Source organism: Danio aesculapii, chromosome 1, assembly GCF_903798145.1.
Source record: "Danio aesculapii chromosome 1, fDanAes4.1, whole genome shotgun sequence".
Taxonomy (NCBI): domain Eukaryota; kingdom Metazoa; phylum Chordata; class Actinopteri; order Cypriniformes; family Danionidae; genus Danio; species Danio aesculapii.
In genome coordinates this window covers 61,039,712-61,052,211 of record NC_079435.1, presented here as the reverse complement: position 1 = coordinate 61,052,211, position 12,500 = coordinate 61,039,712, and the positions used below count along the sequence as shown (strand labels likewise).

The following is a 12,500-nucleotide window of genomic DNA, read 5'->3' as shown; positions in this document are numbered from 1 at the left end:
TATAATAATAAACATAATAATATAATCAATAATAAATATATAATATAATCAATAAAATAATAAACATATAAAAATATAATCAATATAATAATAAACAAAAATATAATCAATAATAAACATATAATAATATAATCAATATAATAGACATCTAATAATATAATCAATATTAAACATAATAATCAATAACATATAATAATATAATCAATAATAAACAGAATAATATAATCAATAATAAACAGAATACAATAATCAATAATATACATATAATAATATAATCATTAATAATCAGCAAAATCAAAAAGATATTTAAAAAAGGGGGAAAAAAAAACTAATAAAATGCAATTGCCAGCACACACACAATACATTAACATTTGGACCACCAACACGCACAGACACACATAAAGAAAGACATACACGTACAGAAACACACACAAACACACGATGCATTTACATTTGGAGCACCTATAAAAGTCAATACCTAAATGTGAACTAAAGTGTATTTGTGTGTGTGTGTGTTCACCTTGAGCGTTTGCAGTGTGGCTCCTCTGAAGGCTGTCGGGGCCAGTAGTGTTGGAGGAAGCCCAGCCTGAGATCCGGCACCGGCCACCAGACTCTTACAGTTCATCAGGAAGTTCAGCAGCGTGAAGGTGTTGGACCCCTCCACCAGAACCACAGACTCAGGCCGGCGGTCCAGACGAACCTCCCTGTGCTCTTTACGACTGACGCATCATTAAAGAAACTCAGCAAACAGAGCTCTGAACACTTGTAATAACCATAAATCAATTCTGACAATCATCATAACCACTGTACTTGCAGCTTTCACAGTCTCTGAGGAACTGGACAGTGATGGATGATGTGATTAATCACTGTTCACCACGAGCTGAATGTTTAAGATGACACATGAGCATGCATTATTACAGGTAGCAGCATGCACACTGCTGGATAATCACGGCAGCACAATGCAATATCTTACTTTCATCACATGAAAATGGACATACCATGTTAATATTGTTTAATTTATATGTTGCCAGATTGTGGTCATTGCAGAAAAATATGAATAAAAATTATTAATATTGATATAATATTCAATGCTTGTAAAGGATACAGTTTAATAGAAATGGCATCTGGTTTCTTGATCTTGTCTTGAACGCCCATCTCCTTCAGCCATGAAAACCCCCCATCATCATCATCATCTTCCTCCTCCTCTTCTTCATTCTCGCTGTGTTCACTCAGCCTGTAAACACACATGAGCAGAGGATTGATGATGGTTTCTCTTCTATGAACTGACCTCTGATCAGTTGTGATGCGTTTAATGCTCACTGAGCGCCGCTGGTCATTTCTTCACCGTCTGCAGGCTGTGATGAACTCTGACCTCTGCTCTTCCTCTTCTCCTCCAGCAGAGGGAGAGAAAACTCGATTCCTGAACACAACAAACAAACATCAGCTCTGCTCATTATAGTGGAAGACATCAACTGTGTACTTCTGAAAACTGAAAAACATCAAATTATTCATCTCTATCCATCCATCCATCCATCCATCCATCCATCCATCTATTCATTTAACAACCCATCCATCCATCCATCCATCTACCCATTCATCCATCTATTTATATATCTACCCATCCATCCATCCATCCTTCCGTGTGTCTGTCTGTCTATCTATCTACCCATCCATCCATCCGTCTGTCTACCCATCCATCCATCGGTCCGTCTGTCTGTCTACCCATTCATCCATCTGTCTATCTATCCATCCATCCACCCGTCTGTCTATCCACCTATCTATCCATCCATCTACCCAACCATCCATCAATCGATCTAACTATATCCATCTTTCTAGCCATCCATTTATCAATCCATCCATCTATCTACCCCAACCATCCATCCATTTACCCAACCATCCACATACCCAACCATCCATCTATACATTTATCAATCATCCACCAACCCATCCATCTATCCATCCACGCAACATTCCACCTAATCATCCAATCTATCTAGCTATATCCATCCATCCATCCATCCATCCATATACATTTATCCACCATCTATCTATCTATCTCTATCTCTCCCCATCCATATCCATCCATCCATCCATCCATCAATCTACCAAATTATCCATCCATCGATCCATCCACATAATTATCATCCATCCATCTACCCAACCATCCATCCATATAAACTTATTTTAAAACTAGAAATGCAAAAATACCAATTGATAAAATTATTAATAATGAATATAATTAAATAAAATGGATAAGTACTAAATTAATAACTGACAAAACTTAACACTAAAACAATATATTAATAACTTTAATATTCTTTACAAAAATGCATGTATAAGTAAGAAATTATATTAAATGTTTACAAATACAATGAAAAAAACTCAATTATATATCTATATAGCTGCATGGTCAGGGCTGATAGCTGTGACTTATATAACACTTCATCTGTGATTTAAGTTTTAATATTTCACCATTTAAATTATACACTCAAAGGCCACTTTATTAGGTACACCTTACTAGTACTGGGTTGGACTCCCTTTTGCCTTAATCTTTGGTGGCATAGATTCAACAAGGTACTGGAAATATTCCTCAGAGATTTTGCTGCAGATTTGTCAGCTGCACATCCATGATGCCAATCTCCCGTTCCACCACATCCCAAAGGTGCTCTATTGGATTGAGTTCAGGTGATTGTGGAGGCCATTTGAGTACAGTGAACTCATTGTCATGTTCAAGAAACCAGTCTGAGATGATTCACGCTTTATGACATGGTGTGTTATCCTGCTAGAAGTAGCCATCAGAAGATGGAGACACTGTGGTCATAAAAGGATGGACATGGTCAGCAACAATACTCAGGTAGGCTGTGGTGTTGACACCATGCTCAGTTGGTACTTTTGGGCCATTTTTGCACCATTCTCTGTAAACGCTAGAGATGGTTGTGCGTGAAAATCCCAGTAGATCAGCAGTTTCTGAAATACTCAGACCAGCTGGCACCAACAACCATGCCACGTTCAAAGACACTTAAACCCCTTTCTTTGCTATTCTAATGCTTGCTTTGAACTGCAGCAGATCGTCTTGACCATGTCTACATGCCTAAATACATTGAGTGGCTGTCATGTGATTGGCTGATTAGACATTTGTTTTAACGAGCAGTTGGACAGGTGTACCTAATAAAGTGGCCAGTTAGTGTATTTTCTATATACTTAAAAAAAATTACTGTTGCTTGTTTCTAAATGCATCTTGTTTGTTTATTGTTGTGTATATGTGTGGTGTGCGTCTCACCGTCGGTCTTCATGGCGTCTCTGAGTCCTCTAGTGGTGGGCGACAGCAATGCAGTGACGCCTGCAGATCCGCTCAGACCGGCCGCTCTGAAGAGAACAGTCAACTGATACGAGCACACATAGAAATACGGACAGAGGCGAGCTTTCAGCAGACTGTAGAGAGACGTCAGACTCACACACCTGCAACGCAACACACACACAAACACACACACTACTGTCCTTATTCTTGACATAACAGCTTGTCATGCTGCTAGATGTTGCAAACTGATTAATCATTTATCAGAAATATGTAAAGCAACTGACAGCATACTGATAGCGAGACACTTTATCATCCTGCTCTTGATCTTTAAAGCTGACTTTGGTTTTGTTTTTTCTCACCAGTCGCTCATGAGGCTCTGCTGCAGCACTGCATCCTGCGCCCACGGCACACACTGGCCAGAAAACTTGCGTTCAGCGCCAATGCGTGGAAAGAGAGAGAGCCAGGGCAGAGATGGGTGCTGCCAGTACTGGAGACTCTGCTGGAAACCACACCGCAGCTCCGCACAGCCCCGGGGCTCCTGCAACACACACCACAACGGCATTAGTTCCTTTTACTGGAATGCATCAAATGTCAAAAACTCCAAATACAATGAAAATACTCCTGAAAAACTCCAAATACAATGAAAATACTCCTGAAAACTCCAAACACAATGAAAATACTCCTGAAAAACTCCAAACACAATGAAAATACTCCTGAAAACTCCAAACACAATGAAAATACTCCTGAAAAACTCCAAATACAATGAAAATACTCCTGAAAAACTCCAAATACAATGAAAATACTCCTGAAAAACTCCAAATACAATGAAAATACTCCTGAAAAACTCCAAATACAATGAAAATACTCCTGAAAACTCCAAACACAATGAAAATACTCCTGAAAAACTCCAAATACAATGAAAATACTCCTGAAAACTCCAAACACAATGAAAATACTCCTGAAAAACTCCAAATACAATGAAAATACTCCTGAAAAACTCCAAATACAATGAAAATACTCCTGAAAAACTCCAAATACAATGAAAATACTCCTGAAAAACTCCAAATACAATGTTATTAACAAAAATTCTAAAGCCATATCCACTAAAAACATGTTAACTAATAATGGTTTCATGTTTTAGCAGAAAATAAATCAGATTTTATATTAGATATTAAAATAACAACATTTATATTTTATACAAAATGTTACATTATATATTCATATAAATACATACAAGTAAAAATGTATATTTAATATATAAAAATAATTTATACAAACCACGTAAAATCCACGAATACAAAAAAATTCATTCATCCATCTACTATTTTATACTACATATCTTGAAAACCTACTACTTTAATAACAATAATGAATGATAATAATAATAATAATATTTTATGTTTACATTTTGCACCAAATGGGTGCAAAATGTAACCCCCTAAATATTTTACTCCATTGTTAATAAGCACAATATATTTTCCGTACATTTAAAGAAAACAGCAAATGAGGTGATGCGAAACTAAATTTACAAACAACATCTTATTTAAATGTAATATTTTTACTGTACTCTTGATTTTTCCCCTTTATTAAATTATATCTATCTATCTATCTTCTTTATTTATTTATTTATTTTTTATATATATAGATCTACTCAATTCACATGAATGATCTAAGATTTTCAACTTATCACGGTGATAAGTTTACCCCTCTGTATCAGCACTCCAGTGATAATAAAACAAACATATGAAGATAGAATAAAAAGGGAAGTGTGTATCATCTCTTGATCGGTATAAGAGCAGGCATGCTGCTGAACTGAGCTCTATAAAGCCAGGCAGACATATAGAAAGACAGACAGATATGAAGACAGACGAATATACAGAAAGACAGACGTATATAAACTCAGACTTGCATACACACACATATATACATACATATATACACACACACATATACATATATGTATATAAAAATATAAAATAAAAAGGAAAGTGTGTATTGTGTCCTGACCGGTATGTGAGCAGGAATGCTGTTGAACTGGGCTCTGCAGTGAGAACTCAAGCCCTGCGCCTCCTCCTGCGCCTTCAGATGCTCAGCCCAGGAGAACGACTGAGGAGACGTGAACAGCAGACGAGTTTTCAGAGACCAGTCCGCCGGATACTCCACACACACCTCAGCCGGAGCAGAGTCACGGAGCGCCTCAGGACTCTACAAACCCAAACACGCGCGCACACACACTTGTCAGCACAGCATAATTCAAGGGATCCTACTTCCCACTCATCTGCATTGTTTTACATTAATAACTTTATAATTGAATTCAGAAAGTGTTCTGATCTCCTCTGTTGTGCGATACATTGAGTTGTCATAGACTTTTCAGCCCACGGCCCCTCAAAATAACAATATCAGTGACTCATTACCCCCACTACTGTCAGAAGTGGTTATAATCAAACAAACATTACATGCAATGGCTTACACACACCAACAACATGACAACAACAAGGCCTTTATAAACATGAGCATATCGACACACAATAATCCAAATATAAACAATGTTTGGCACAATGTTGAAGTTACATTGCAAGTCTTTTCCTGGTTTAATTTTGGACACGGCCACTCGGAAATCATCCTCCATGTTCAGTCGTGGCCTGTATTTATTTTAAATGTACATGAGTGCCATAAGGGTGTCAAAGTTTAGGTTGGTGCCGTACAATCTAATCTGCTGCAACTGACGCCATTTCAGTTTTGTTAATATAACATAAAAACCCCAGGGGTTGCAATTCAGTGGAGAAAGAAGAAAACAATTAGAAAGGCTGATGGCTTTTATTTGTGTTTTGTATCTTTAATGCAACTATTTTTATCTTCTGTAGGTTATCGATTAACAATGGTAATTTTAAAAGTTTATTCAAGTTTATTAGAGTTTCAGGAAATCAACAAGCGCCCCTTACTTTGGGATCCACTGCACTATTTGAATCAGGCTACATTCATTGTATCAATAACCATAACCATATGCAAACACACACAAAACAGCATGATAAAAACATGATATAGAAAAAAAATTCATATTCTGATCCATTTGAAAATGTTAAATATATAAAGGACATACAACAATTCCTGATATTGCATTGCATTGCATTCCATAAGACACATAAAGCTTGTCATTCCCACAAATAAATGCAAATCCCAGCATCATCCACACACCTTCAGTACCGCAGAGCAGCTCTGTGGATCAAACAGATCATCCTCAAACACACCGTCAGCTTCAGAGAGAGACACCACCGCCTGCAGACACATAAACACATATATAAACACAGACAGAGATATAGAAAGACAGACATATATAAACAGATACACCAATATACAGACAGACAGATATACAAGTAGACAGATATACAAGTAGATAGACAGACAGATAAACAGACAGACAGATATATAAACAGGCAGATATACAAGTAGACAGACAGACATATAGACAGACAGATATACAAGTAGACGGACAGACAGCTATATAGACAGACAGATATACAAGTAGACGGACAGACAGCTATATAGACAGACAGATATACAAGTAGACGGACAGACAGCTATATAGACAGACAGATATACAAGTAGACGGACAGACAGCTATATAGACAGACAGATATACAAGTAGACGGACAGACAACTATATAGACAGACAGATATATAGACAGGCATACATGTAGACAGGTAGACAGACAGATAAACAAGTAGATAGATATATAGACAGAGATAAACATATATAGACAGGCAGATAAACAAGTAGACAGACAGAAAAATATATAGACCAACATACAGACAAGCAGACAGACAGATATATAGACAGACAGACACATTTATAGACAGACAGATATACAAGTAGACAGACAGACAGACAGACAGACAGACAGACAGATTTATAGACAGACAGATATACAAGTAGACAGACAGATATACAATTATGAAGACATACAAGTAGACAGACAGATAAACAAGTAGACAGATAAACTAATCCAGGCAGATAAACTAATCCAGACAGATATGTAGTAAAATATACAGACAGAGTTAAACAGACAGACGGACAGATATACAGGCAGACAGATTATACGCGGTTAACTGTAGTATTTCCTCTTTTGACCTGTGTGTGCTGTTGTTTGTGTCGATCTGTGCGCAGCAGCTCCTCCCGCAGTGAAGCTCCGGTTTTCGGTAGTTCTTCTCGGAGTTTCTCGTCTGGACCCGCGGCTGAACTCTTTCTACCGTCCTCCTGTATTAAAGCTCTTTTCTTCGGGCTGCTGTAGGTGTTCTCGATGCTGGCGAACGGGTTTCTCCGCTTGACTCCGCCGTTGCCGCGTCCCGTGGCGGTGAGTAGTGGCCCCGGGGAGAACGGCCGGACTCCGGACAACGCCGGACTCGACGCTTTCCCGCCCGGTCCTTCACTCCGCGCCCGCTTCCGCCTCATCCGCAGCACATCGGACGGTTTCTTGAAGCTGGGAGAGTAGCAGCCGAGCTCCGCCATCGTGATCCGTTCGGTAGTTTTACGGTTGTGAAGCGGAACCGGCGCTCGGTGCTGCTGCAGCTGTTGCTTCGCGCTCTTGTTTTGTTCTCAACGGAACTCTCAAAATTTCGCGCGGAGAGGATATGCGTCAGCGCTTCTTCTTCTTCTTCTTCTTCTTGGTGTTTATTGGCGGTTCGCATTCTAAACAGAGCATTACCGCCACCTACTGTGGGTTATGGATCAGAGGTTCTTTTTATTATTATTATTTATTTATTTATTTATTTTATAACTCTAGACTCTTCAAAACCCGAGCCTTCGATGTTGCTGCGTGTTCAGCTCCTCCATCTACAGCTCAGGTCCTAGACATTCTATATCCTATGTATTAACTGAGTTCTTTTTAAGAATTGTATCAACCATTTCCTTCCTTCCGGATATAAAAATTCTTTCAGAGTTATTTGTTTATCAATTATCTTTAGATCATTGATTAATATATTTCTTTCCTCCATGTATTTATTGCAACTAATGATTACATGTTCTACTGTCTCTCTCTCTCCGCATCCAACACACAAGCCTGTTGGATGTTTTCCTATCATGTGTAGTGTAGAGTTTAGCCCTGTATGTCCTAGCCTTAATCTTGAAAGAATACAATCCTCCTTCCTGCTTCCACTTGATTTCAAAATCTGTCCTACCGTTGGTTGTATTTCATAAAAATGTCTGCCTTTTTGTTCATTGTCCCAACTTATTTGCCAGTCTTTGTGTATTCCCTTTTTAATTATTGATTTAAGTTCAGCCCTACTATACCTGATTTTCATTTCTATCCTCTCTTTTGCTATTACTGTTTTTGCTAACCTATCTGCTGCTTCATTGCCCTCAACTCCTGAATGTGATGGTACCCATACAAACTCAACTATCTTGTTTTTCTGCTCTAAATTATGCAACAACAGAAGAATTTCTATTATAATGTCCTGCCTAGTTTCTGATTTTTTAAGATCCAGGCATAGTAACGCTGAACTTGAATCAGAACATATTATTGCCTTGTCCAGATCCATTTCATAAACTTTGATGATAGCTAGCATGATTGCTAGCAGCTCTCCTGTAAATACTGATAAATTATTTGTTATTCTTTTCCCTTCTGACACATCTAAACTTGGAATGACATAAGCTATCCCCACCCGGCCACTTTGAGGATCTTTTGATGCATCTGTAAAAATGTGTGTAAATTGATCGTATTCTGTCCCAATATACTCTCTTGTTAGATATCCTTCTTTTAATTCCTGTCCTTTTTCCTGTCTGTCTTTCAATAATTTGAGGTCTATTTTTGGTTGTGGTAATATCCATAAAGGTATTGTTGGTAGAACTATTGATGGTATAATACTATATTCACTTAGTTTCATTTCCTGCACTAAATCCCCAATAATCCAGTTAAAGCTGTTAATTTTCCTTTTCCCATATTCCCAACATACCTCCAATAGTGTTTTTACAGGATGATTATCATCTTGGCCTTTTACTCTTGCCCAGTATGTCAATAACAGTTGTTTCCTTCTTAGATGAATTGGCATCTCCCCCATCTCCACCTGCAATGCTGGAACTGGAGAGGAAGGAAATGCTCCGCAACAAATTCTAAGAGCTTGAGATTGTATTCTTTCAAGTTTTTCTAATTGCGACTTTGCTGCTGAACTGTATGCCATACAACCATAATCAAGAATTGCTCTGATCATTGTTACATAAATTGTTTTTAAAGCTAATCTATCTGCTCCCCACTCACGCCCCGAAATACATCTCATTACATTCAAAATTCTTTTGCATTTCTCCTGTATTTTACTGATGTGATTACTCCATGTAGCTCTAAAATCAAACCACATTCCTAAAAATCTGATCACTTTTACCTGTTCTAATTCTGTATTATATATTTTCAGTTTTAAGTCAATTCTTCTTTTTTTATTTGTAAAGAAAATATATTTGGTTTTTTCCACTGAAAATTTAAAACCCCATTTGTTTGACCAATTCTCAACTTTAATTAATGCTGTTTGCATTTTATTAACAATATGGTCCACATTTCTGCCTCTTAACCATAGAGCTCCATCATCTGCAAACAGTGATTTATTAATATTTATCTCTAGATTTGAATAAACGTCATTAATCATAATAATAAATAACAAAGGACTTATGACGCTACCTTGTGGAGTCCCGTTCTCAATTATTCCTTTACTCGACACTTCCTTCCCAATCTTAACTCTGATATATCTTTCAATTAAAAAATCTTTAATCCAATTAAATAGTCTTCCACCTATTCCTATTTGGTTTAACTTGATCAACAGGCCCTCCTTCCATAGCATATCATAAGCTTTTTCAATATCAAAGAAAACTGCCACTACTGTTTCCTTATTAGTTAATGCTTTCCTAATGTCTGTTTCTAAATTAATAACTGAGTCCATTGTACCTCTTCCACTTCTGAATCCACTTTGACAAGGGGAGAAAAAGTTATTTTTCTCCAAATTGTACATAAGTCTGTCAGTAACCATTTTTTCCATTAATTTACACATATGTGAAGTTAGAGCTATTGGTCTATAGCTTAAAGGATTACTTGGGTCTTTACCTGATTTTTTTATGGGTATAATTAATGATTCCCTCCATTCCAAAGGCAATTTCCCTTCTTTCCACACTCTGTTATAGAATTTCAGAATTTTTCTTAGTGATTCTTCACTTAACTTTTTTAGCATCACATAGCTTATCTCGTCTTGTCCTGGAGTTGTTGCCTTGGTATATTTTAATGCCCGTTTCATTTCTGAGAAGGAGAAAAAAACATCTAACGTACCTTCAGTAACTGTCCTTTTTTCCATTATATTACAATTCTCAAATAACATTCTTTCTCTCATATTCTTACTTTCTATTGTCAAGTTATCGGAGCTGTTTACTTTTAAAAACTCTTTTTTAAACATTTCTGCTTTATCTTTGTCATATACTGCATTCTTGTTTCCTACATTTAATACCGGGTATTCATATTCTCTTCTAATACCACTCATTTTTCTTATCATATTCCATACTTCCTCAACTGGAGTACTTTTCCCAATTTCATTACAAAATGATCTCCAATATTCTTTCTTTGTTTCCCTTATTATTTTCCTAGTTTCTGCCTGAGATTTCTTATATTCTATTAAATTTTGCAAGTTGTGCGTTCTCTTCAGAATTTTAAATGCCTTCCTTTTCTTTCTGACTGCTCTTGAACACTGATCATTCCACCATGGGACCAATTTCCCTACTCTTTGTCCTGAACTCTTGGGAATACATTCACTTGCCGCATGCCGAATTACGGAGCTTAACTCTGCATACTCTCTTTCAATTTCAATTTTTTCGTTCATCTTAATTTTTTTCAATCCTTCTTCACTTATTTCTTTGAATTTCTCCCAATCAGCTTTCTCATACTTCCATTTTCCAGAATTACCTTTATTAACATTTTTATTCTCACTATTTATAACTGAACTAATAATAGGAAAATGGTCGCTCCCAATTGAGCATTTCCTTATGACCTCCCAAACTGTAATTCCACCCAATGAATTTGACACAATTGTTAGATCTAGTGCTGATTTCCTACCTGTATTTACATCCATTCGTGTATATCCTCCATCATTCATGCATACCAAATTTTTCTTTTCTATCATCTCCTCAATAACTAGCCCATTTCTATCTGTTATTATTCCACCCCATAGTGTATTATGTGCGTTAAAATCACCACACCATATAACCCTTTCTTCATTTAGACCTTTAATTTCTTCTATACTATCCAATGTTAGTTTTGTACATGGATTGTAAAAATTTATTATAACATATTCTTTAATTCCATACCATATTTCTATCACTATATACTCCAGGTTTACCCCTTTTTCCAAAATTCTATAAGACATTCCTTCTTTTATGAACGTGACACAACCTCCACCTATACCTTCTTCCCTGTCCCTTCTCACACTTACATATCCCTTTAAAACAAAATCTAACTTTGAGTTCAACCATGTTTCTTGAATGCATATTACATTTGGTTTTTCTTTCATTTTACTTAAATATCCTTTAAACTCTTGTCCATTAGCACATAGGCTTCTAGCATTCCATTGTAGGATTCTCAACATAGCCCTAACCTACTCCTATCTCTTGACTCTCTTGAAAATCTGAACTGAGGCTTCTTCTTATATCATCACTCTTCAGACCCTTTATCTCCAAATATCTTTCTGCTGCTTTAACTATAATTTGTATCTTTTCTGTTCTTCTTTCTGTTTGTGCAGTGCAGTTAATTACTTCTACCATGAAAAGAACAAAATTTTTCTTGCTTACCAACGTAAAATCCTCTGATGGCCTACTTACATCAATTCTTCCTTCTCCTTCAATTCTTCTGCCTGACTCCAATCTTACTGTTTGGCTTGACTTCCTCCTTTCACTAACTACCTTTACTGCTTCAGCATAAGTTAGATTATTTTTTTCTTTTTCCTGTTGAACCTCTATTGCCCTTTTCCTCGCCTCACAACCTCCATATGCAGCATTATGTCCTCCTCCACAGTTGCAACATTTCAATTCAACTCCATCTTCACACTTTCCAAATTCGTGTTCCCCTCCACATCTCGCACATCTAATTTTCGATTTACATACAGCCGCTGTATGCCCGTACCTCTGACAGTTGTAACATCTCATTGGAGGCGCTTTATATTCTCTGACAGGGTAGCTGATGAA

At 36.9% G+C, this 12,500-nt stretch overlaps 1 protein-coding gene across 1 annotated transcript in view; it reads right to left on the bottom strand.

The window, feature by feature from the left end:
* The window catches only part of LOC130220701 (protein downstream neighbor of son homolog), a 10,400-nt gene extending 2,492 nt beyond the window's left edge, over nt 1-7,908 (bottom strand). The window contains exons 1-8 of the mRNA XM_056452930.1: nt 7,428-7,908; nt 6,494-6,574; nt 5,306-5,503; nt 3,658-3,836; nt 3,281-3,459; nt 1,321-1,420; nt 1,106-1,234; nt 521-719 (exon numbers count right to left, since the gene is read on the bottom strand). Coding sequence (XP_056308905.1) covers nt 521-719; nt 1,106-1,234; nt 1,321-1,420; nt 3,281-3,459; nt 3,658-3,836; nt 5,306-5,503; nt 6,494-6,574; nt 7,428-7,805 — 1,443 coding nt within the window. The 5' untranslated portion in view covers nt 7,806-7,908. The remainder of the gene's footprint in view (nt 1-520; nt 720-1,105; nt 1,235-1,320; nt 1,421-3,280; nt 3,460-3,657; nt 3,837-5,305; nt 5,504-6,493; nt 6,575-7,427) is intronic.
* Between the last annotated feature and the right edge of the window lie 4,592 nt (nt 7,909-12,500).